The 24,915-nt window shown below is 34.6% G+C and overlaps 1 protein-coding gene across 1 annotated transcript in view; it reads left to right on the top strand.

Moving 5' to 3' along the window:
* LOC116163119 (trace amine-associated receptor 7d-like) overlaps positions 1-24,915 on the top strand; it is a 105,015-nt gene that overhangs the window by 65,498 nt on the left and 14,602 nt on the right. Inside the window, exon 3 of the mRNA XM_031476968.1 lies at positions 3,164-3,289. Coding sequence (XP_031332828.1) covers positions 3,164-3,289 — 126 coding nt within the window. The remainder of the gene's footprint in view (positions 1-3,163; positions 3,290-24,915) is intronic.

The raw sequence follows: 24,915 nt of genomic DNA, 5'->3' as shown, positions 1-24,915 counted from the left end.
CAAAATTCGCCACTCGTTTTATGTTTCAGCGTAATACTGACTTGTGTTTTAACCAATCACACTGAAGGTCAAATCTTCCCTATGTTTTTTACCGCTACCTTCTTAAAATGAATACAGTATAGTTATTCGTAACCTTGTACGCGTCACGTTGCGATTTTCGTACGAGCGGCATCTGGGTGGCTGTCTATAGTAAACTTGCGAGACTGCTAATTAACTTAGGTGTTACAATCGTGTTACTAGAAAAGTCTTTCGCGCAAAATGAAGTATTAATACGCTTGTATTACGTGTTCCAAGTTCATAAACACTTATTAATTAACGCGTTATCAGCAAAAACACACCTTGACATTAGAAAAGTTGAAGCTGCATAATTTTGATGGGAACCAATGAACTGTTAGGAGAAAAGTAATTAGAGGTGTAGCAATTCAACTACTGCATTATATTTCAATCGCCGTGAATTAAAATCTGCAAGGGTGATTTTGTTTCCATTGATTTATTAAGTAACTTACATTTAAAAGAACTATTAATGCCTTAGATGTAAAGTTTTTAAATTTCAACAATGTTAAGCAGACTTTATTATAAAAAAGGTCCACTTAGCTGTAAAAAAAAGAAAAAATCCTGAAGGGTGACCACTTAGGTTTTGAGTATTTTAAGTTCATTATAAAACCGAACCCACAGATTTTATTATTTTACCCTAAATATGAACTAACCCGAAATTTATAACAAAAGTGGTTGGTGTCTTGGTGTGTGAACGAACTGAAATTATTTAGAAATTTGGATTCAGTATACATAATATTATTATTGAGTTGTTATTATCGACCAGATCGATTAGAGGTTTCGTATGTTGAGGGAGGTCAGATGCAGTCAGCGTTTCTATGTTAAGGAGTACATAAAGAAAATAGTTATGATACCATAGAAGGCCCTAAGGTACGTTCGAATGGTTTACATTCGATTGATCCAGTCCGTGTAATACACGCACCTATAAAATTGAAAATATGAGCACTTTTCTGTCGCAACGCGAACGAATTATTAAGATTATAGTGTTTCTTTTTCAGGTTTTGTTTACCCAAGCGGTACAAGGTTTCTATTGTTTTCACGCGCAATGTAGATTTTATGGAAGTTCTGTACGGTTATAGAAAATCGAAATAAACTACTTAAATTGAATGAGTCAGGTAAAAATAGATAATGAACGACTAATACGAGAACCCACCTTAACAACTAACGATAGTGGTATTAGATATATCCTTAATAAACTCTGCAACTCTACCTTTATTGTTACATCAATGCTGTTAACATATTGCGCACACAAGATTCCCCGAGCGCCTTTAAGAGCCATTCCGTTGCGTAATGGGGTTCCTTCTATTACTTTGCAGGAGGGCAGGCTGCTATTAAAATTAACCAGTTTAATAAATTTCTATTTATTATTCTATCGACTTACCAGTAGTTGCATGTGATAATATTCGACAGGGGTTTGCTGTATTAAATAGTCCTACGATCTTACGATAAAGCGGACCCACATTTAAGCTACCCAAATGTCGTGGTTAGAAAACAAAGCCCTATGGGAGAGGTCGCTGAAATGCATAGATATGGTCGGCATTATTAAATTAATAGCGTATACAGTTTTCCCATTACCCGAATTAACTTGTTTGCCTCAGCAATTTTTACTTCACACTGATCCTTGCAAACTACTTCACTAAAGATAATACCAACCCTAGATTAACAATATTATTTTGTGGACACCCTGAAGGATTTCCTGTAGGCACGAGTGGTCAAATTATTTACATAATATTGACTGGTCCCTTATGACTAGTCATGAACACGATTTAAATAAGATGGATGGTGCTTTTGCGAATAGACGAGAAGTGTCTCATGGAAAAATTCTCTTTACAGTGTTCTCGATCGAATTAGTTGTTTGTGTGTGAATATACAACATGTTTACGAAAGTTTCCGCCCTATGGACCATTTCCCGATTATACTCGTACTTTGCAACTCAGCATAGTAACTTGATTTAAAATCTTTCAGTAGGTTACGTTTGTTGCTGCTTCTTCATCAATTTTGACATACACAATTGAATAAATAATCTAAAACTCGGATATTATCATAATTTTTATGTAGTACATACCGTTTAGTATTTATTACCGTCCTATAAAAAATCACAATGGCGGTCAAAATGGTGGTAGAAACTTGTGTTAACTATTTTCCTTAGGTAATTGCAAAGAAAAATTTGCATTTTTTTATATGCGGTTGGTACAACTGGGTTAAAATGAGTTTGTCTACTCATCCTTGTTAATAATGACAATTTGCTAAAAAAAACAGAATGGTTCCCAAAATGCCGGCATTGGTTTTGATTTCGTTCCGGTTTACAAGATCTATTAGAGATAGTCTATGGGATCTGTCTTCTTTATCAGAAGTACTTCTAATGATTGCAAGATACGATCATTATAGTTATCTAAAATCAATGACAGTTACCTTGCGGAAATGAAAAATTTTGTTTTGTTTTCGATTTATACATAGTTTCTATACGGTAATAAATAATATGAAATTAAACGAAAAATAATTATTTTAATACTACCTGTATATCGCATACAAAGAGTCAAACTAAGCGCCATTTTTGAAAAAGTGTAAAGGTTTTTTCACTTAAGCAAGCATTGGCAAACAAATTATAATTCTTTTTCCCACTTAAGGTACAAGTACCTACAATAAATTAAGAATTCTACAAAACGCCGTATTGGAGCGCCATTTCAGCCGCCATCTTAATTTTTATTTTGTGCAAAATTTTTCATAAAGTAGTAATAAGTGGAAAAACGTGTGTGTTACATAAAAATCATGACAATATTTCTGTTTTCAACAAGAAAAATATGTTAATGTGAGTTTTAGTCGCCATTTTGGCCGCCATCTAGGTTTGAGTCCTTAGCAAAATCGGATTCAGGAGAGTCCAATTACCCTAAAAACACATTAAAACTCTTTGTGTCACGATTTGTCGTTAGAACCTTTACAATGCGCTTTACTTTACGAGAAACATTATTCCCTTTCAATTCATGAAAACTCAATAAATCTAAACGAGCGTGTTCGTCGAGAATAACCCTTTCAACGCGTTTTACTACCCTTAAATGTATATTTCATGTGAAATATAGGTATCTATCTAAACCAGATGTTATTGTTGCAGCCGAAATATCTTCTAACTTCACTTGCAAGCAACGATCTAGCGATGGGTCTGCTTGTGACACCCTTCGCTATAGTACCTTCATTACGCCGCTGCTGGCCCTATGGCGAACTAGTGTGCCAAATACAGGTAAGCCTTTTTATTATATGCCGAACAAACTACGCAAAGCTTTGTGTTGTGAGTCGCGGAACAGACTTTATATGCGCTTTAGCATTATCTGCTAACTGCAATTTGTCATGCAAATAGTATAACAACAGGATTTAAAGTAGGTAGTTTTGGGTGTAAGCCTTACAAACGTGAATGCTTAACAGATTAGTAAAACTTCAACTTTAATCGTCTTTAATTAGAAAACTTGTCAGTAAATATACAAATGACCATAATTTTGCAAACTTTATTCCCATTAGCGCGAAACACTCCTTGCGGTTTAACTTTTAATTTCTAAACGAGAGCGTCACAATTTGCTTCTTAGAGATAATTACCAAATTATTTACTTGGAATATGAAGTGGGTAAAGTTCCTTTCGCATGATTTAAATTAATTTACTGCTTTAATATAAATGGAATGAAATCCAAATGAAAATAAGCGATTCCAGACTTACGAATTAACATTTCTAATGAATATTGACAAATATCCTTACATCTGAATCAGTACCCATACGTCATGAGCACTTTCCCATTCCTAATAATAAAACTCCAGTACCATGTCTTTGACTTTGCTTTGAACTCTTTATGTGAGGGTTGTTGCAAACTAAATCAATTGTTGCATCCTGATAAAATTTATTAATTATTTACACAATAGTGCGCTAATCACATCGGTGTTGTTAATGCTAATTATAATATACACACGTAACGTATATTGTTGTGTTTATTTCGTTTGGCAGGATGAAATTTTCGGAAATCTTAAGTAAGATGGACAAGGGCGGTCTCCTTTTTGTGTAATTAACATTTTAATTAAAATTTTTAATTTGGCGTTGGTCTATGTGACGACACGGAGATTATTGTCATACGAGAAAGTGGTCAAGGTTGTTTTTGTTTACCGTAGAACCTTCTGGGAATTTTGATTGGACTTTGTCTGTTATGAAATGTAAATGATTAATTTAATTGACAGGTGGATGTGATTTATCGCCTTTTCTGTGTAGTTAAGAGAGACGAAATTTTATTTTTTTCCTAGAATTTCAGTCTCTTAATGTCTGATAAGAAATTGATTTATTAAAATTAATATAATTTACCTTAATTTTTCTTGGCCTACTAATGTACGTTGAGGGGAGAGTCTTTGTTGTCAACGGTGTATGATTGGTTGTTATAATTTTAATTTTCGGAAGAAGGGTCTTCGCCTTAAATAGGATGTGAAGAAGAAAAGCGCCGCGTTTTGCCAGAGTTTACGCAGTATTACATTTGTTGAAGTTTTGAAATCGGCTCTTTGCTACGTCAGCACCAAGTTACGTTTCGTAGAAGAATTTATTTCGCTTTTTGCGAATTCCATTGTGGATTATTTGAGTTGAATGAAACCACAGCCAGCATTGAAAGTTTTGTGTGTTAAGCCGGAAGCCGAGTTCACGGCTAATTATTATTGTTCTACGTTTGGAAGTTTGAAGTTTTGGCCATCTAAGGTTTCGGAGAGGTGTTTGTCGGCCCCCCATAAGTGTGTTTTTAACATGACAGTTTGAAATTAAGTTTTTTTTAAATTGGAACGTCCTTGTCTACCCGAAGTGAAGATGTTACGATTACCCGGTCGCTAGTGTAAAGTGTGTTAATTAAAAATTGTAATTTTTGGTGAACTGTGTACGGATACCTTTTAGTTGGATTACAATTCCCGGACAAGTAAGTAGTTAAGTTTTAATTTTAGTTTTTTTGTAATAATTATTTGTGTGTTTGTACCATTTTCCTTTTGTGTGTTACGATTAAATCGCACTTTTGTAATTCTCACATTAAATTTCCGTGTGTTTCATTCACAACGACATCATTTCTAATTTACCTGTGTTTTTATTGGATGCTTGCCCAAGGTCCATTGTAAGAATTCAATATTTGCAGTTCAGTTTGGAGTTTAAGGTATTTGGTCTGACCCACTATCTGTTAGAAGTTAACAGGTTAATTGAGAGCAGAGTCGAATCTCTCCTCTGTAGTGGGGAGAAGTTTTGTGCCGTGATAATACATAATAGTCCAGGCTAAATAGCTCTAAAATGATTTATTTTCAAACAAAATTAGTTACCGGGCGAAACCGGTTTTTTCAGGCAGGTGAAATGAATAGAAATTGGGAAAAAATAATTAAAACAGCTGAATTTTTCCGCGGGTGAAATCACGGGGGTTAAAAGGGGTGGAAAGTGGTATTTTGCAAATTATGGCAAAACTATTGATTTTAGACGAAAATGTTAAATGTAAAAGTTATAGAGATTTAAAAAATGAGCGACTTTTGTATCTGCACTATTTTCACATAACCTCCAATTTTCCTAGAAAAACCGGAAAAACTGTTTTTTTCATTTTTTATTCTTATTTTTGCGAAAAAATGTCGTAGGGGTTTGAAATTTGGAGGTAACATAGCCTGTTTTATGATAAAACAGAAGATAATTGTTTGGGCCCATAAAGTTGAACCGTTTCCAAGATCTCACGATTTCTGTAAAAAATCACCGCTTTTTCAAGGGGACTAAAAATCTATTTTTTTTTATCGTACAGAGATGCGCAGGGTAGCACAATTTTCGTAACGACTACATTTTAATAATCAAAAATAAACAATATTATTCCAATAGAAAAATTTCAAGAAAAGCGGCAAAAACGGGGGGAAAAGTTTTAAGATACACCGTTTTTGACAGTAGGTAAATAGGCTTTTTTGCAAATAAATTAACGTGTTTTATCCGCGCTAATAAAAAGTTTTGGAAATCAGTCTTCTCTCTCCTCTGTAATCTTGCTAAAATATTTTCTTTTTTTTCCCAGTGCCCAACTGCCTTAATTAAAACAACTTTATTATTACTTTTTTCTGCGCATTTTTATTGCAATAAAAGCAATTCGAAGTAAAATCGAATTCTTTTGCTTCCTGAACAATATGTGTTTGTTCACTTTCTCTCTTCCTGCCTGTTTTACAGCTGATGGGATTAAGCTGGGCCTGTTGATCGTTAATTTACAGGAATTATGAATAAAATCCTCATAAAATTTATTCCTGCAGGTTTGATATCTCAAATCATTTGCTTTTGGCCGGTAAAACCAACGTTCTTATTGCAGATTTTGCAAGTTTATCAACAGGCCCAACGCAATTGCATCAGCTATAAAACAAGCAGGAAGAAGCATCAGTGAACAAAAGTAAATTGTTCAAAAATCAGGAAGCAAGATACATAATTCGATTTTATTTCGAATTGCTTTTATTGCGGTAAAAATGCAGAAAAAAGAAATAATAAAGATGTTTTAACTAAAACAGTTGAGCATAAGATAACAAAAGAGAATATTTAGGCAAACATTAAAGAGAAGGAAGAAGACAGATTTCGAAAAAATCTTTATTAACATCCAACATGTTGATTTATCATGTCAAAAACCGTGTATATCTTAAAACTGTTTTTCCGGTTTTTGGCGATTTTCCGAATTTTTGCTATAGGAATAATATTTTTTTATTTTTGTTTATTAAAATATAAGTCTTCCCGAAAATGACCCCGCGCACCTCTGTACGATGAAAAAAAATAGATTTTTCATCCCCTTGAAAAAGAGGTGGTTTTTTTCAGAAATCGTGAGATCTTGGAAACGGTTCAACTTTATGGGCCCAAACAATTATCTTCTGTTTTATCATAAAACAGGCTATGTTACCTCCAAATTTCAAACCCCTACGACATTTTTTCGCAAAAATAAGAATAAAAAACGAAAAAAACAGTTTTTCCGGTTTTTCTAGGAAAATTGGAGGTTATGTGAAAATAGTGCAGATACAAAAGTTGCTCATTTTTTTAATCTCTATAACTTTTACATTTAACATTTTCGTCTAAAATCAATAGTTTTACCACAGTTTGCAAAATACCACTTTCCACCCCTTTCAACCCCCGTGATTTCACCCGCGGAAAAATTCAGCTGTTTTAATTATTTTTTCCCAAATTCTATTTATTCCACCTGCCTGAAAAACCCGGTTTCGCCCGGTAACTATTTTTTTTCATACAAAAATATTATATAGTATGGACTATAAAGGTAAAGGGCTAGCTAGGTTTTGTTTTGGTGTTTTGTGTACGGTCTTCCTGGCCTGAGGACCAGTGCACACAGCAATATAATTCTCAGAGGGGACATAATGGGTGTACCCCTTTTTACGGAAAAAATAGAATTGGTATTAGACCAAAGCAAATAAGCCTTAATCACAAAACAACCTACGCTGGAATTGAGGTAAAGTAATATTTCAGCTTACAAATAAGAGCGACAATTGGGTAGACAATGTCGATACTTAATTCTACACAGAGGGAAACTGGCTTCCTGCACATTTATCTCGATGAACAACTAAACATGGAAGGTATGAATAGTGAACTCAATGGGCTCATCCCGCCTTCATTTTTTATTTCTGATCCACAAAGTACATTAAAAATAAAAAGACCCGTGTGTCCTCAATTTTTATTTGCGAGTAAAATAAACCCAAAATAAATTATTGAAAAGCTGTGTTTTTAGTCCGAATTTGAAACGCTTCAGACTAAATACGTCACAAACCTACAACCAATCACGTAGAAGTGAGCTGGCAACCTTACGCGAGGGTCTGACGTTTGTCACATTTGACGTTTTGAGAGGGATGTTTAACTGCATCTAGCACGAAAGTGACAAGTGCCTGTGACAGATGACGCAAGTTATAAATGCCATTCTCCTGCAATATTGCCAAGTCGTTATGTCATCTGAATGGTTCTAGGAGCTGATTGGTCGGGCTTATTACGTCACAGAGCCCGCCACAATCATATCGTTTTGAATAAACCTTTAAAACCGCACATGTTCATTATTTTTTTGCTAATCAGCCTCTATTTTTAAATAAACTTTTACTGTCCAAAAAAATGTTTTATGGTTTCAGGTACACGCTTATTAAATTAGAACTGCGGAATTCAACTACACTGTAAACCCCCATTGTTATAATTATGCCCCTATTGAGCTCTCACGAACGTGAATCTTTGTACTGAGATACACAGACACGTTTTTAAACAGTGGAAATAAAGACAACTACATTTCTATAAATGTATGGCGCGATATGATCGATATAACATCCTCCCACAATTTGAGTGTATCTTAAAATGGAAATAACATGAACAAGACAAACAAAACTGTGAGTAATATTAAGATTTTTTAAATTCTATTTATCGATTGTCTGCGTGCGAAGAGTTATGTCTAAGCAAGCTTGGTAAGCTTCCCTTTTTTTCAAGAATTTTGTTTTAAGTTTGTTTCATGGGCATCGGAATAAATTCATTGTCAATTAACTCAATGTGTGTTTATTCGAATCCTTTGTGCACCCGAATAAAGTTTTCATGTCAGATTTTTTCTAATGGTGCCCAAAATCGATTTCAGGTGTTTTTGTAATAAATTCTTTGGAACTTTCGGAAATTGATCGAGGCCAAATGGGCCAATGGGGGTCAAATATTTGACTTTAGATTAATTTTTCTTCTAAAAGATCCACTGGCAACCTGATGTGAAAAATTAATCCCCATCCATTTCAAGGTTATAGAATTCTTAATTAAAACGCTTCCTATATCATGCAAGGGGAGAGGATCTACTAGCAACCGTAAGTGTACCTATGACGTAAAAATGTTACCCTATTTCGTTTTTATGTAATTTTTAATGAGAATGACTTCAATGTTGGCACTTAAAAGGGATGACTCCTTTTCGGGGCTTAAATAGGTTACTTAAAATATATTATCCTTCTAGAGGATTCACTAGCAACCCTAAATACATTTAAACCCGTTTTAAATCATTTAAAGTAATTTATAATTTAAAAAACTCACTTTTAATACTTCCGACAAACACCGGAACGATACATACACTCCAAACGTAAATTCACAACTACTTCGTTTTCGCAATGACGAAACTTTCACTGATAACACTGGCGATGCAATACGGGTTCTTTATTAGTTTGTGAGTAAGCCTCATTCACCTTGAAATATTTCACGGCAGTAAGTCACTTTGATACAAACATATACAATACTATGCAATAATACGTTGTGAGAGGCAGTTGTTGGCCGCGTGGCGTGTATGCTTGATTAAAGTGGAGAAAAGTACCCCCCAGGAACTAGGAACTAGGGGGTCCGAAATGACTTAATATGTTTGTTTAGAGCATGCTAAATATTTGTGCCGGCACTGTTTAGATAGGGCTTTTGAGTCTTTTCTTAACCTGTTTTTTCTTAATGAGCCTATAGGTATATTTGCAAATTTCTTCACTTTGCTTTTACTAGAAACATTATTTACAACTGGAAATAAAATGTTACTATTAAAAACAATTTTCAATGCATTTTTTTAACGATAATAAACCCCCATATAATATGTCTCACTGTGTCCCCGGGTGGTTTACATTTCGAACTGGGCGGATCGGATTGTAGGATTCTCTTTTCAATTTATTTTTTCGTTGATGTCGCACTCTCCTATTTCGCATACCGATGGATACATGCGACAAATCACTTGCGTGGAACCGTGCCGTACATTCTGTACCCTGGGTTTCCATTATCATATATCCGTCAATATCGAGTCGTGGGGGAAAGTCTAGTATTTGTATATGTTTGTTCAAGGGAATTAAAGGCAAAATACAGTTTCGCTTTCCTCAAACGACGATCAAACTATTTTGGGTTTGCCAATTTTCGTCGAGAATGCCAATGTTTTTCGCACTTTCGTTTGAGTGGGCCATCTTGCAGTAGAAATTTTGGGAAAAATTTTTCGACAGTTCTATTAGTTATGCCATCGGTACTGAGAAGAACATTAAACAATAAAAGCAAGAGACGTAGCTCCCAAACGAAACATTTTAAAGGCCCTCTATTTATTACAAAAGCTGGACCTCTTCATTAAACTTGGTATGTAGATCCCTTTTGGTCCAAGTAAGAAGCCTGCTGTTCTATATATCTTTTTTCAATCGATTACAATGTATTACCTTCTTCAGTATTTATCTGAGATGTGGTTTTTACAAGTATCTCCCGTATTTTGGTAAATACTACAATCGCTCACCATGAACGGAAACTATTACACTGGGGAACAGTAATTTTGCGGCATGGCAGATTGAAGTCAATTCTGTATCAGACTAATGTGCTGAATACTGGAAAAATATCAGATTTGTAAAATTGGCTCCAGTTTTTGAGATAAAAACTATTAACTATTTAAATCAAAAATTTAAGTAAAAATACCAATTTGCACTGAAAAAATACTTTTATTAAGTTGATCTTTAGGAATGAAACAAAAACAAATATATCTATGCAGTTCACTGACGAAATTTAATTTTCTGCTATGGTTCTGCTCAAGACAATCCCTTACTAAGGTCCAGCAGTAGTCTGCCATCATGTGGCGGTCCCATCGACCTTGGTATCTTTCTTCCATGACCCTAATGTCCTGGTGGAACCGTTCTCCTTGTTCCTCGCTGTAATCGCCCACATTATCCGGGAATCTATCTAAATGACAATGCAAAAAGTGCACTTTAATGCTCATATTAGCTCCTAATTTGTTAAAATGTTGAAGCATTTTAGTGACTAGTTTTGCATAGTCTGGAACTTTATGATTCCCTAAGAAATTTTTGATTACTATAACAAAGCTTAACCATGCCTCAGATTCAATTTGTGTCATATAGTTCTCGAATTCAGTGTCTTTTATACGTGTTCGGATTTGAGGTCCATCGAGGATGCCCGCTTTCAACTTTTCCATACTTAGCGCTGGAAATTTTTTACACACATACTTAAAACAGTCACCCGTCTTATCAAGGGCTTTGATGAACTGTTTCATTAGCCTGAGCTTGATGTGAAGTGGTGGAAAAAGGATATTTTTTCGGTTTAGCAGTGGTTCATGAATCACATATGATTTTCCTACCTTTTTCGCGCAAAGGCCAATCCTTTTTACTCCAATGCAAATAAGACGAACTGATAATTTCGGTCTAATAGCTGATCAGTGAAATGTTTACTAGTACTACTAAATCCATAAATAGATAACCAAACTTAGTTGGAAATATTCAAATAAATACAACTTTAGAAGGGTAGTTTAAAATTTTGCATTGATTTGTTACGTTTCGTTTATCCCAAGAACCAGAATCAATCCAAAAAAACTAAATGCATATAGTGTATATAAAATACCAGTGTTTATAAAATTCATTAATAAAATTAGTGCCGCAGACATTTTTATTTTTTTTGTTCCGCTGTGTTATAAATTTATAATATCAGTTATAGATTGAGTAATGGTATATGTATTTTGACCAATGGCACTCTACCCCTAATTAGCACTAATTAGAGTTCATTTGTCATTTGTATTATTCAACATTTTGAAAATTTATTGGAAACTCCAGAAGGTACAGTAAATGTTCGCGAACCCTGAACAGTTCTCCGAGTTACCTTGCATAGGTAATATACGGAAGGGTATGTTAGGAACTAAATTCGTATAATGGCGTATGTATTGCTTTTGTAACAAAGCATGCAAGCAACTTGTGTAACAATACGTGCTTAAATGTACAATACGACTGAAGGGAAAAGATTTGATTTCAACCCTTTTTGTTTATGGCAGCAGTTACCTTTACTTACGTTTATAAGAAATTATGTCTCAAATTGGTGTCATTAGTCGTAGGACTCGTAGGCAACGATCTCCCTCTACAACCACAATTATAATTTTTTCATGGACCGACCTCTGAAACATAAATCCACTTTCAAACACTAATCATTTTATTTGGATTTAATTTTCAAGAGTAGGTGAATTTTTGTAAATCATATTTTGCACTCTCATCCCTTTGTTGGTTCATTAAATGCTGATTAATAGCGTCATGATGATTTAAATCGTAAACGTGCCGGTAGATACGGCGTGTAAATTTTAGTTTAATTAATGCACGGCCACATCACACAAAATTCAACAAAATCTATTAAAGTTATCCCATGCGATTTCCCAAATTTCACCGCGTTTCTAAACAGTTTGTGCATGTTTGATGTATGATGACGTATACGTGATTTTCCGCATCCTTGTACGAACGTATTTAATGTTGATGAATTACTGTTATGTAAATTACGCGGCTTAAATTTGGGCAACGTTCGTTATATTGGAACGTGTCCTCCATAACCGATTTTTTAACTAAAAATTAATCATGTTTATATTGCGTCTGTGGGTCCTTATGAATTCGTGTTCACTACCTGACTGGACGTTTAATTAATACTGATATGCAGCTACTAGGCAGTTTTGATGAATAATAATCACAAATCGTTACTTGATTTTAATCCGTGCGATTAGTTAACCAGGCTAGACCTGAGTTCTCACAAGAAACACCGACAATAATAATAATAATTTCATTTCATTTATTTTTTTTTACAAATACAATTTAATACGCGGTCCTACTAAGTCATAGACTTATCAGCAGGTGCCGATTCTATTTATATTACATTTTGAAATAACATGGTTTTATCTTAAGCAAATGTTAAGGCGCTAATGAGGTATTAGTGCAGTTATTGTATTCATATATAATTAAAGTATTTGATGCTAATAGCATTTATCTTAGATGTAGGTTATCCTAGTTAACTATCATTTCTAATGAATATTTTTAGTTGCTCACTAAACTCTGTTTTCTTTAAGTGTGAATATTCAAAAGCAAGCTGATTATACAATTTTGGTATCACACATTTCAGTGTACGTTCACCGTGTTTATTATACAGTGAATTTTTTTTAATGCGAACATAGGAGTTTGCATGCAATGTAATTTCCCTATGTTCGATTTTTAAAAAAAACACATCAATCTATGAGGTGTGCGCGGTTCACATTCCCAAAACGCTCAACTTGTGCGACTATGAACAGCAACTCTATAGTTTTTATGATGAAAAGCACTCGGTAAGATTTTTTAAAGAAGCCATGTGAGGTCATAGCAACTTTAGGATACATTTTTCTTAAACTGACGATAACTTGACTTCACATGGCACGCGCTGACATCACAATTCATTGTGAACCAACCTTCAATTATTTGTAGGTCATGTGCACCTGGTATTCTACTAATTTGATCTATTCAATACATAAATGAAGAAAATAAGAAAATAAATACCGAAATCAATTACAATAAATGTTCAAAGTGTCCTCCTTGACATTCTAAGCAATAACCTAACCGATTTCGTAATTAAATTGGACGGCGGTATTTTTAAAAATGTGACAGCTGTCAATTGTATCTATTACTCATTTGAACTACTCAATAGATTGATGTGTTTTTTTTAAAATCGAACATAGGGAAATTACATTGCATGCAAACTCCTATGTTCGCATTTAAAAAAAATTCACTGTAGAAGTGAGGTACTATGTACTTGGTATTCCTAGTTTGATAATTATGCCCTACTACTACTTTAAGATGGTCGTTATTATAATGGTTCATAATGTTACAATATTTATAGTATCCAAAAGGTGTTAAGGTATTGATTTCGTTTAAAAGTTCGTTTTTGTCCATACTACTATTTATCATTTTTAGCACTTTGTGTTGTAGTTTATTTATTTTATCAATATAACTATTCTCTACACATCCCCAGTTTTGCACACCATATCTTATTAAAGATTCAAACAAAGCTCTGTATACAATAGTCAATATTCTGTGGTTAGTAGTCCTTTTCAACATGTAAAAGCAACCCGTTATTCTCTTTAGCTTTGCAAATAAATAGTCTATGTGCTTATTATATTTTAAATTACTGTCAATGTTAAGTCATAGATACATAGTTTGATGTACTTGTTGAACTATCGTACATTGGCAATTATTGACAGAACCTTTGACTAGACAATAACAAGTATGTAGCTTAATTTTAGTTTACCTAGCTAAAGACATGTGCGCAGTTTTGAAAGTCATAGAAACAGTCTTATTCGTATTAACAAATATACTTCTACCAACAACAACAATTTGATTTATTAATACCGACACTCACCTGAAATCAAAGAAAAAATAGCATTAAAGAAAAAAGCTCTAAATAAATTTCGTCGAAATCCTACGTTGGAGAATCTTGTAGAGTTCAAAAAACGAAGATCTCAGTGTCGTCGGGGAATACTAGAAGCCCAAAGAATTTCATGGCAACATTATGTAACAACCATGACACCAGAGACTACCAGTAATGATGTCTGGAAGAAAGTCGGAGCTATATCTGGAAAAAACAGCTGCAGTCATCCGGTGTTTTTGCGCAAATCCGATGGAATAATTACCAATAAACTGCAAGACATAACTAACATAATTGCAGATCAGTTCTATAAAGTCAGTAGCTCGTCAAACTATTCCAACACCATTCTAGATACCAAACCTGAAAAAGAAGCAGTATTAATTGACTTTAACACAGATGATATACAGAACTGTAACGTACCTTTTACTGTAGAAGAATTGGAGGCAGCAATCCGTAACACCAAGTCATGTTCACCGGGAGAAGACGCTATCCATAACCAGATGCTTCGCCACTGTAGTTCTGAAATGAAAAATACCATCTTAAGATTCTTCAACAACTGCTGGAATGATTCTACCTCCCCCTCAGAATGGAAGCAAGCCATCGTAATTCCTATACCGAAACCAGGAAAAGATCCGTTGCAGGCACAAAGTTATCGCCCAATTAGTTTGACATCTTGCTTGGGAAAACTGCTAGAAAAAATGGTTAATGTGCGGCTACAAACATTTCTCGAAAGCAATAACGTATACGTGCCTTACCAAACTGGTTTTCGGAAAGGACGGTCAACGGTAGACCATCTGGTCAAACTGACAGACAGAATTCTGAGCATTTGACAGTGGTGAACATCTGGTTGCGGTCTTCTTCGATATAAAAGGTGCTTATGACATGACTTGGAGATATGGAATATTGCAAAATATGTATAAAAACAATCTTCGAGGGAATTTACCTAAATTTATAAAATCCTTTTTAGAGGATAGGAAGTTCTGTGTAAGAATCGGCGATATCAACTCCAAAGAGTATGTTTTAGAAAATGGTGTGCCGCAGGGGTCAACACTCAGTTGTTCCCTGTTCGGCATCGCCATAAATGAAATAGCCAAAGGTGTTGAGGATTCAATTGATAAATGCTTATACGTAGACGATTTAATGGTTTGTTGTTCTGGTAAGACGGTTGGCACAATAACTCGAAACCTACAAACGGCAATTAACATCATTTGTCATAACGCCATTGCTGTCGGGTACGTGCTGTCGGAGGAGAAGACAAAGGTTGTTCACTTTTGTCGACTCCGTAAGCCCCACTATGACCCCGTTTTGTTTATGAACAATCGTATAATCAGTGTTGTCCAAGAAGTCAAGTTCCTCGGACTTACCTTTGATAGGGAATTACGATGGTCAAAGCATTTGGAGAATGTTGCGGCTACATGTAGAAAATCGCTGAACATTATGAGAGTTCTAGCTCATCATAGGGTGGGAGCTCACCCTAAGACCCTCCTAGATATTTATAAGGCCCTCATCCTGTCAAGGATGGATTATGGATGTGCAGCGTACTCTAATATCCATGAGTGAGGGCAGTAATACTTTGCTTGAGAAACTTGACAAGATTCAGAACCTGGCCATTCGCTACTCTTTGGGAGCATATCCAACAAGTCCGGTAACATCGCTCCACGTCGAGGCAAATATTCCCCCTCTAGCTCTACGCCGGAAATAGATTGTTGCAAACTATTATACAGGGTGTCCCTAAAAGGTCTGTACAACGCGCTACCAGGGGTTCTTGGTATCAAAATAGGACGATTTAACCCAACTTACCTCTATCCAAAAGTGCCTCGGTAAGGCGCTATCTACCGCCAAAGATTAAAAAAAAAGTCGTTATTTTTATTTGATCGGAAAATGGTTTTGCCGATTAAAATGAAATTCGGGATGTGAATGTCTAATGTAAAAAGGGTCTTTGTGATATCATCGTTTTGATTGTAGTTGCTATCTAGGTGGTAAAATACTGACCATCCACATCTGAAGAGGTCTAAAACTTTTTAACTACTATTTTGACGGTTCTGAATTTTTAGACACTGATAGACAGTTTACTTGCAAGCATTTTTGGTCTCTTGATGAATATCGCTATCTGTGATGGTTTACGATAAAAAAAAAATTTTAGGCATGATGAATGGCATGCACCATAAATGCGATTGTTCCTCAAAAAATCAGAAGATGGCTGTGAAACCTTAGAGTGGCGTAACGTTTGTTTGTTGTTTCTTAAACTTGAACAATTTACGTTTTGCTTGAAGACTTAAAATTTCATTGTTAAAATTGTAATATGGCCTTTCAATACGGTAACGCAGAGTTAACTGATATGCTATTAGTGTTTGGATACTGTCGTGGAAATGGTCGCCAATGCGTTAGGGAGAGTATACTCACAGGTTTCCAAATCGTCATAGCCTACTTCTTGCTTGCACTTATGGTTTTTGAGGAACAATCGCATGTATGGTGCATGCCATTCATCATGCATAAATTTTTTTTTTTCGTAAACCATCACAGATAGCGATATTCATCAAGAGACAAAAAATGCTTGCAAGTAAACTGTCTATCAGTGTCTAAAAATTCAGAACTGTCAAAATAGTTGTTAAAAAGTTTTAGACCTCTTCAGATGTGGATGGTCAGTATTTTACCACCTACATAGCAACTACAATCAAAACGATGATATCACAAGGACCCTTTTTACATTAGACATTCACATCCCGAATTTCATTTTAATCGGCAAAACCATTTTCCGATAAAATAAAAATAACGATTTTTTTTTTAAATCTTTGGCGGTAGATATCGCCTTACCGAAGCACTTTTGGATAGAGGTAAGTTGGGTTAAATCGTCCTATTTTGATACCAAGAACCCACGGTAGCGCGTTGTACAGACCTTTTAGGGACACCCTGTATAAAAGTAAGGATAGATGATAAACATCCAAATTTTATATCACTTACTGATGCAACTACAATTGCTCGGCTAAATAGATGTAGATCGTTAGGTGTTAGAGCTAGAGAGGTATTAAACTATCTCCAACTGGATAACGTTGACTTTACGAATATGTCATCTATTGCACGACGTGAACTTGTGAAGACGAACATTTATGAGCGGTGGAGTGAACAGTGGTCGGAGACTGATACGGCTTTGAAGAAGATCAAACAGAGTCTGGATCCGCTATTTTATATCGACGTTGGGCGTTTGAACTTGATCAGGCTGTACAGACTCCGGCTGGGGCATACTGCCCTCACTCATGGATATTTGTTGGCGGGCGAAGAACGGCCACTATGCGAACAATGTGGTGTTATTTTAACACCACATCATATTACTTCTGTCTGTCCGCAGTACACAGATGTACGTGTGCTCTTTAATATCGACCCTGCATGGGAAAATAACTTTAAAAACAAAGAGCAATGTAAAAATACTCTTGCCTTTATCCAAAGAATTGGTATAGCAAATGATCTATGATATTTTTAAATTGTTGGTTTTGTATGTTAATAAATGTAACTAGATCCGTTTCTGTCCCATTGTACTTATATAGTCATCTTTTTCTGTGTAAAAGTATGTATAAAGGCGAATGACCCTAGAAGCCGAAGCCTCAGGTGGGGTTTTAGTGGGTGAGAGTCCCACACTACTCCGGACTTTTCCATCCGGAGTGTGCATAATGCATTTCCCCACCTGACAAAAAAAAAAAAAAAAAAAAAATACATATCATGTATATAGCCGGGATCTCCCTTAATTACTTGATTTTAAGTATAATATAATTTTAACATAACTTTTGATCTGAAGGTAAGATATAAGTGAAAGTTAAAGTTTTCTTAATAATATATATGTAACAAGCTTTGATTATCAAAACAAAAATATATAATAACAATAATAATTTTTTTTAATTGTAATAAAATAGTCCAAATTTTTAAATGTTCTTTTAAAAAATTTTAAATTAAATATCAATTTTAAATTTAGTACTTTTCATTGCAAATTCGCTTAAACAGGACCACCAATCCCTCTCCTCCTCCAAATTTGAGACGCCACCAAAATCTGTCGGCCATCTCATACCCAATCTTGCTAATTTCATGTCTTGTAATTTTCTATTTTCTTCCTCCAATGGACAATCAAACAAAATGTGCTCCACATCGTCTACCCCTCCACAATCACATAAATCACTTTCTTTCTTACCAAATCTTTTAAGGTATTTTCCAAAATTTCCATGACCAGTTAGTAATTGTACTAATGAATAATTTATATCTTCCGGAACAATTTTCTTTCTTTTTTGAATTGACGTAATAAATTTAAATGTTAATCTTCCTTTATCTGTTGAAATCCATCTTCTATTCCATAAATCTAATGAATTTTGATGCAATACATTCTTAACATATGATACAGGAATTTCGTTAAATACACATTCTACATTGTTTTTTGCTGCTTCTTTTGCTAATTGGTCAGCCCTTTCATTTCCAGGATTTCCAATATGACTTTTTGTCCAATAAAATTTTATATTAATATTATTTTCCTTTAAATTTTCCAAACTTTTCCTTATATTTAATTTTAAATTATTTGGTCTTTTCGATGATGTTATATAATTTAATGCAGATAATGAATCAGAATATATCGAAATATTTTGATTGTAATAATTTTGTTCTAAAAATTGTAATGCTTTTTGTATTGCGAAATTTTCACTTTGAAATACAGAACATTCATTTCCTAATTTAAATGTTTCTTGATAAATTTCCAAATTATTGTTAAATAATACAAAAGCAGCTCCTATTCCATCTTCTAATTTAGATCCATCTGTATAAATTTTTATAGTATTATTATCTTAAGTAAATAATTTGTAACGTTGCAGAAGTAACCTAATACGAATGATTTCCAGCGTGTAATTCGAAACCAAAACCAGACAATGGGGCTACAAACACAATTTAGAACAACCAATTCATTGACGAACATGTGAGAAGATTACGAAAACTCTTTTTAAAATTCGAAATCGATCTCTTGAGAAAACCACTATAAAAAAATACGCGGGTGACCCATTCATGGTACCTACTTTCACGAATTCAGGAAGTTGTTGTTTCATTTTGCATCAGTATTCTATCGTGCCTTGTGTAATTTAGCCATTAACAAGTTTTATCTTAAATAATAAACGCAACGTAAATGTGCAACTTCAGGAATTTAATTTGTGCCCCACACTTCCTCGGAAAGTAGAACTCAAAAGAACGCAACTTTCGTTCATAATGAAATTTCCATCAAATTATTTGGAAATATTCCAAAAGTTTGGCAATTCAAATTATTACTAGCGGATGTGAGCTAAATTTACTTTCGCCAGCTATTATGGAGAGACTTAAAATTTCTTAGGGATGTACAAATTAAAATTAAATTATCCGGCAACACGACACAGAAATGATCTACACTAAAACGTATATACCTTAAAATATTGTCAATGCAGTAACTCGAATATATGCAAATTAGAGCTGCTAAAATTTTGAAATTAGGATAGATACGTCTAAAATGAAGCGTCATGGAGATTAGATTATAGTAATTAAATAGAAACCGCCGCCGTATAACATTAGCGTGCAGGTTTGCAGTGCAAATTTGTAATAAATTGTAATGCGCGTCCTTAAACGAAAGCCGAACACCGGAAACGTTACAATTTAAATAAAACGTACATTACACTAAAACCCATTGCTATCTGATTGAGTATTAGGCATTAGTTGAAAGAGCAAAATGTAAAAAGAGTAGCAAATGCGGTTAAAAGAAACGGAAAGCTTAAGTGCTGTAGCACATACATCAGTGTCAAATGCCGACCCTTTGAATAGACTGAATGCATTTGTTCCATTTTCAGTAATTAATGGGCAGTGATCGAAAACTGATTATAAAATAAAATCTGTTTTGCATGGCTCCATAAAAAAATATAACGTGTTCTAAAAATAGCATCTAACAAATACTCGAATCAGTAATTCTACTGCAAAATCTACCCTATATTGAATTACAGTTTCTTAGCGATGTTGGAAGGCGCTATTATGACCACTTTCTCCTTCCGTTCGTCCGAGGCGTTAACTACTCCTACAGTTTTCAAGATATTTAGTTTGGTCCTTTTTGCATTCGGTAGCTTATAGCTCTGGCACCAGCACCACAACCGAGAAAAATGACGATGAATGTGCGCATGTGCAATGCCAACTTTATTATTTATTGAGATATATTTTTTTAAATTTGAACCACAGATGATTCTAATAAATAACAATAAATAAATAACACTACAAGAGGTTAAGGACCCGTTCTGTCAACGTTTCAAGTTGGGTCGCATTCAGCCATTATAATTTAGTTTTTGAATTGCACTTGTAAATGTTTAGTTAAGTTGTATATATATTTTCTAATCATTATTATTACTTATATTCTACCAAGTTTTAGTTAATTAATTAGCGGTGGACCTGGATCTCCGATATCGAGCTACCCAGAACAGCTAACAGCTCAATGTGTTCCTGAACCAAACATACACAGGTTGTCTTGACGAACAAGGGGTGGTGTAGAAGGAAGACTTGAAAGGTCCTTAGGTTACGAAGAGGCTAAGGGTAGCCTATAACCGCTAGGACCGTTACACGTAAAAAGACCCAACGACCTTAAACAATTTTTTTAATGAATATTAATTAAATAAACCCCCAAGTCCGTTAGTGAGGTTAGGTTAGAGTGCTAGTTAGGTTAGGTCAGACATCTTGTATCAGAATAATATTTTATCCTAACCTTCAATCTTCTCGCACATTATATTCTCCTGATACAAGATTTTTAACCTAACCTAACCTCACTAATAGCCAAACCCTGAATCACCTCGTGCGAGAACTACCATTCCGCTGAGTGATTGAAGGAGGTGGTTGGTAACCTCCCACAATTGTGGAAGGCTACACACCTAAAGGTAGTACAAGAAGACTGCTTCTTAGGCTCCTCAAGGCTGCCATCTAGGTGGGAACCTGACGACTTGGTGGCGGTTAAACGGCGCTTGGAAGTCCAGAATTCCTAAGCAAAAGTAGGCAGCTGGTGTCTCTTCCACACAGCCGTGAAGAATCAACCACAAGAGGGAGGCTGATAGTTTTCGGCATTAAGGAAAAGGACCAGGTTAACCTAATCGCCGAGGGAGAAGGCTCAGTGATGGGGTTTTCTCTCTCTAAAGGCGAGTGTCAGTAACCCTGCTGAAGGTGAGTAAGTCAGTACAACTCCCACAACAGCACTAACAGCTGCTACAGGGGCAACTGCAAGAAACTACGGAATAAAAAAAATACCTGAAATTATAATTGATATTTTTTAACATTTTTAAATCTAGGGGAACACCGAGGCAGGTTTTTCTAAATCGTATATGAAATTACTGTCAGGTACCAAGACGCTTAATTTAAAAAAAGAAAGCCCAACAGAAAGTCTGAAAATTCAAATTGACAACCTGGTGTTCTCTGAAAAGTCAAGGCATCTTTAGAAGCTTGGAAAGTCAAAACGAAAATTTGGGAGGGAGTGCAGCCAAGATCAAGTAAAGAAGCGACAATGAGGATCGGTGAAGACAACAAACCGGTCAGACACCACGTGAATTGCAGCAATTGACTGACATGCTCGCGAGGCTTATCCAAATCCAAGAAAAACGGAGAAGGCCATGATAAAATGGAGAAGAAATACGACAGTCAGGATGGAACTATAGGAGAAGCACAAGTTCAGGAGAAAATTACATTAGAGCGGATCGAGGTAAACGGTTAGAATTATTATTATCGAATCAACCTAAAGAAGTGAATCAGAAAATTAGAATGATGCAAGAATGTACCAAGATTTTTTACCAAGTTTGAATAAGTGATAGAGAGGAATCGGAGACCGGAACTTAAAGAAATGTTGTAGGAATTGTACTGCTGTAGTGTAATAGTTTGTAAAATATGTCAGAAACTCGAATTTAATTGGGAAAGAAAATATCACAATTTCCAAAAAAGTTGTACCAGAACAGTAGCTCAGTAAAGGCGAGAGCTAATGAAATTGAAAGTAGAAAATCAATCTCTTGGTGTAGATTATACAATTTATTTTCCTGCGGAAAAAACACGACCAAGTAACTTGTAAGCGACACCGATACGGCAACAATATTAAACGTCACATAAAATAAAATAAAATAAAATAAAATGAATTGTTGATTATATAAAAAGCATTAAAACGTCAACGAGTGTATATCTTAATTTTCTATAGCGTACACGATGAGCACGGGTTTGCAATGCAAATTTATGCCTTATTAGAATGTACAACATTTTCCGGGCGTCATTGAAAATTCGTTTCCCCAAACGCAAAAATTCACATTTTCCATTGCGAGTTATTCTTGGCATGACACATAGGGTGAATTATTTCGTATAAATAAATATACTAAAACAATGGCTGCAACCAAAGTTTTAAAATTAATTCGAAAACGAAGTTATTTTTAATTTCTGGTAGAATCGCCAAAACACACACATTGAAACAAAGCCAATTACAGTTTTTGAGTACCTAGATAATCTAATACCACCAATTTTAATTTGAAGTGAAATTTATTACGAACATAATATATACTTATTCTGTTTGTGCTTGATAATGGAATGGAGAAATAATAGTAAACAATATGTATAATATAAATAAATAATTATGCTAGTAAGATGAGAACATGAGAATTTATTGGTCAAATGTTGTTCCTCTAATAACCAAAAACCATGGGATGGTGGACCATTGCAAAAAAACAAAAAAAAAGAAAGATCAAAATTTTTTGACTTTATAAGGTTTCTTGATAGTGGAATTTTTGTTTCTCACCAATTAAATTCTCTAGAAAAGTTATTTGGTATAGACATGTCCTTATCCCGAAGAGCTAAAAATTTCACCTTTTCAAAAGCTTTAAATGTTGCCGTCCATAAGCAACTGCAAGACGTACAGATACAAGTTTACCTGTTAGTATGGCAGACTCTCTAATTTTGCACTTTCTGAATCCTTTAAAATTTGGCAACATAGCAACATAAGTAAAAGAGAGTTTGTTTTACTCTGAGGCAAGGATAAAAAGAAGTCTAGAGAGTTATAAATAAATCTGAAAAATTTCAGTTTGTTTCGGAGAAATTTCACTGTTACTATAATTAATTAAAAAACCTAATTTTTCCAGAGTCCATGGTAAAAGAAAGATTATCTAAACAGTTAATCATTGTAACTGTTTTCTGATTTTCTAACTTGAAGTGATCAAAATTACTTAAATATTTAAGGTTTTCAACAAATCTAAAAGAACCATCAGGTTTAAGTACAATAAAAATTTTCGATAGAAATTAATTAGAACAGGTTTGAGCACCTGAATATGAAAGTTTTGAAACAGAATCCTTTAATATGACGGTTTCCTTCGGGGACCACATTTGCCTTTTTGAAAAACAACTTTGAAATGGCCTCTTTATAAATGGGATTTCAAATTCCCTAATCCAGGATGAAATGGTCTTATCTTGAGTAATTTTTGATCATTCCTGGATCAAATATTTTAACCGACCAGACGAGACCAGACTGACCTCACTAATTATTATTTCCAAGTCCTCTTGCTAACTTTGATTTGGTTGAGAATGCTGTGGAATTGTCCTCCGGTCTGAAAGAAAGCCTGAGCTGCTGGGATAAAATCTTATTTACGAGACGAGGACCAATATCATACACTTATTTGCGTAGAAAGAGGGTTAAAGAGCCACACTGATGAGGGACACCTACCGTGTAATTTATTCGCTGGGCGGAAACCTCGCCCTTTACTGTTTATCTTTGGTTTCATTGAGTCACATTGGTTGCAGAAAGACGACGAGCAAATAAACCAAGGATGCTTGTAGGAGAGGAGAAGTATTATAACAGGAGGAGGGAGTAATCACTTTTTGCCAGGCTTTTTGCTTATACCTTTAAAATAATGCGGACAGGAATTTTGCAACTTTTAAGTGAAACTTTTTTCGATAGCTCTCTTTTTAAAAGTGACTATTTTCACTTTTTCCAATTGTCTACAAAACGATTTATTTTTTTCAAAATATCGCATCCGAATATCCATCGGCATCAAAAACTACACAACTTTTCCAATTTAACCGAATCTGTAAGTATAATAATAACAAAGAGCCATGTTACAAAAACATTACAAAACAAGTTAAAAAGTAATGGTAAACGATTTACATAAAGCGCATTTCCACTTGCATTCATTTCCCATTTGTAAGATGCAACTTCTATTAAAATCGTAAAAATCCGGCCACAAATATGAAAGATAGCGTTGCACATGGGCAATCCATTTTTGACGTGCTACTTCAATTTCAGTTTATGAGAAGAATTTCATTTCAATGCTTTTCTAAATAAGAAAGTTGGAACTGCGCATGCGCAAACCTAAATTTTAAAACTAATGTTAGATTTTCCTTTGTTCCAAGCGCCTAAGTATCAAATTTCACTTAAATAGTTCCATAGATAAAAAAGTTGGCACGGCGCATGCGCAAAATAAAATTTTGAAACTGGCGCTAGATTTTCCTTTATTCCAAGTGCCTATGTATCACATTTCATTTAAATTCTTCCATAAATAAAAAAGTTGGCACTGCGCATGCGCAAAACCAAATTTTGAAATTGGCGTTTGATTTTCCTTTATCCCAAGTGCCTATGTATCAAATTTCGTTTAAATTCTTCCATAAATAAAAAAGTTGGCACTGCGCATGCGCAAAACCAAATTTTGAAATTGGCGTTTGATTTTCCTTTATTC

The sequence above is a fragment of the Photinus pyralis genome, unplaced genomic scaffold (genome assembly GCF_008802855.1).
Source record: "Photinus pyralis isolate 1611_PpyrPB1 unplaced genomic scaffold, Ppyr1.3 Ppyr1.4_LG2, whole genome shotgun sequence".
In the NCBI taxonomy this organism is placed as follows: domain Eukaryota; kingdom Metazoa; phylum Arthropoda; class Insecta; order Coleoptera; family Lampyridae; genus Photinus; species Photinus pyralis.
Note: the sequence above shows the minus strand (reverse complement) of the source record. Positions and strands in the feature narration are given on the sequence as shown.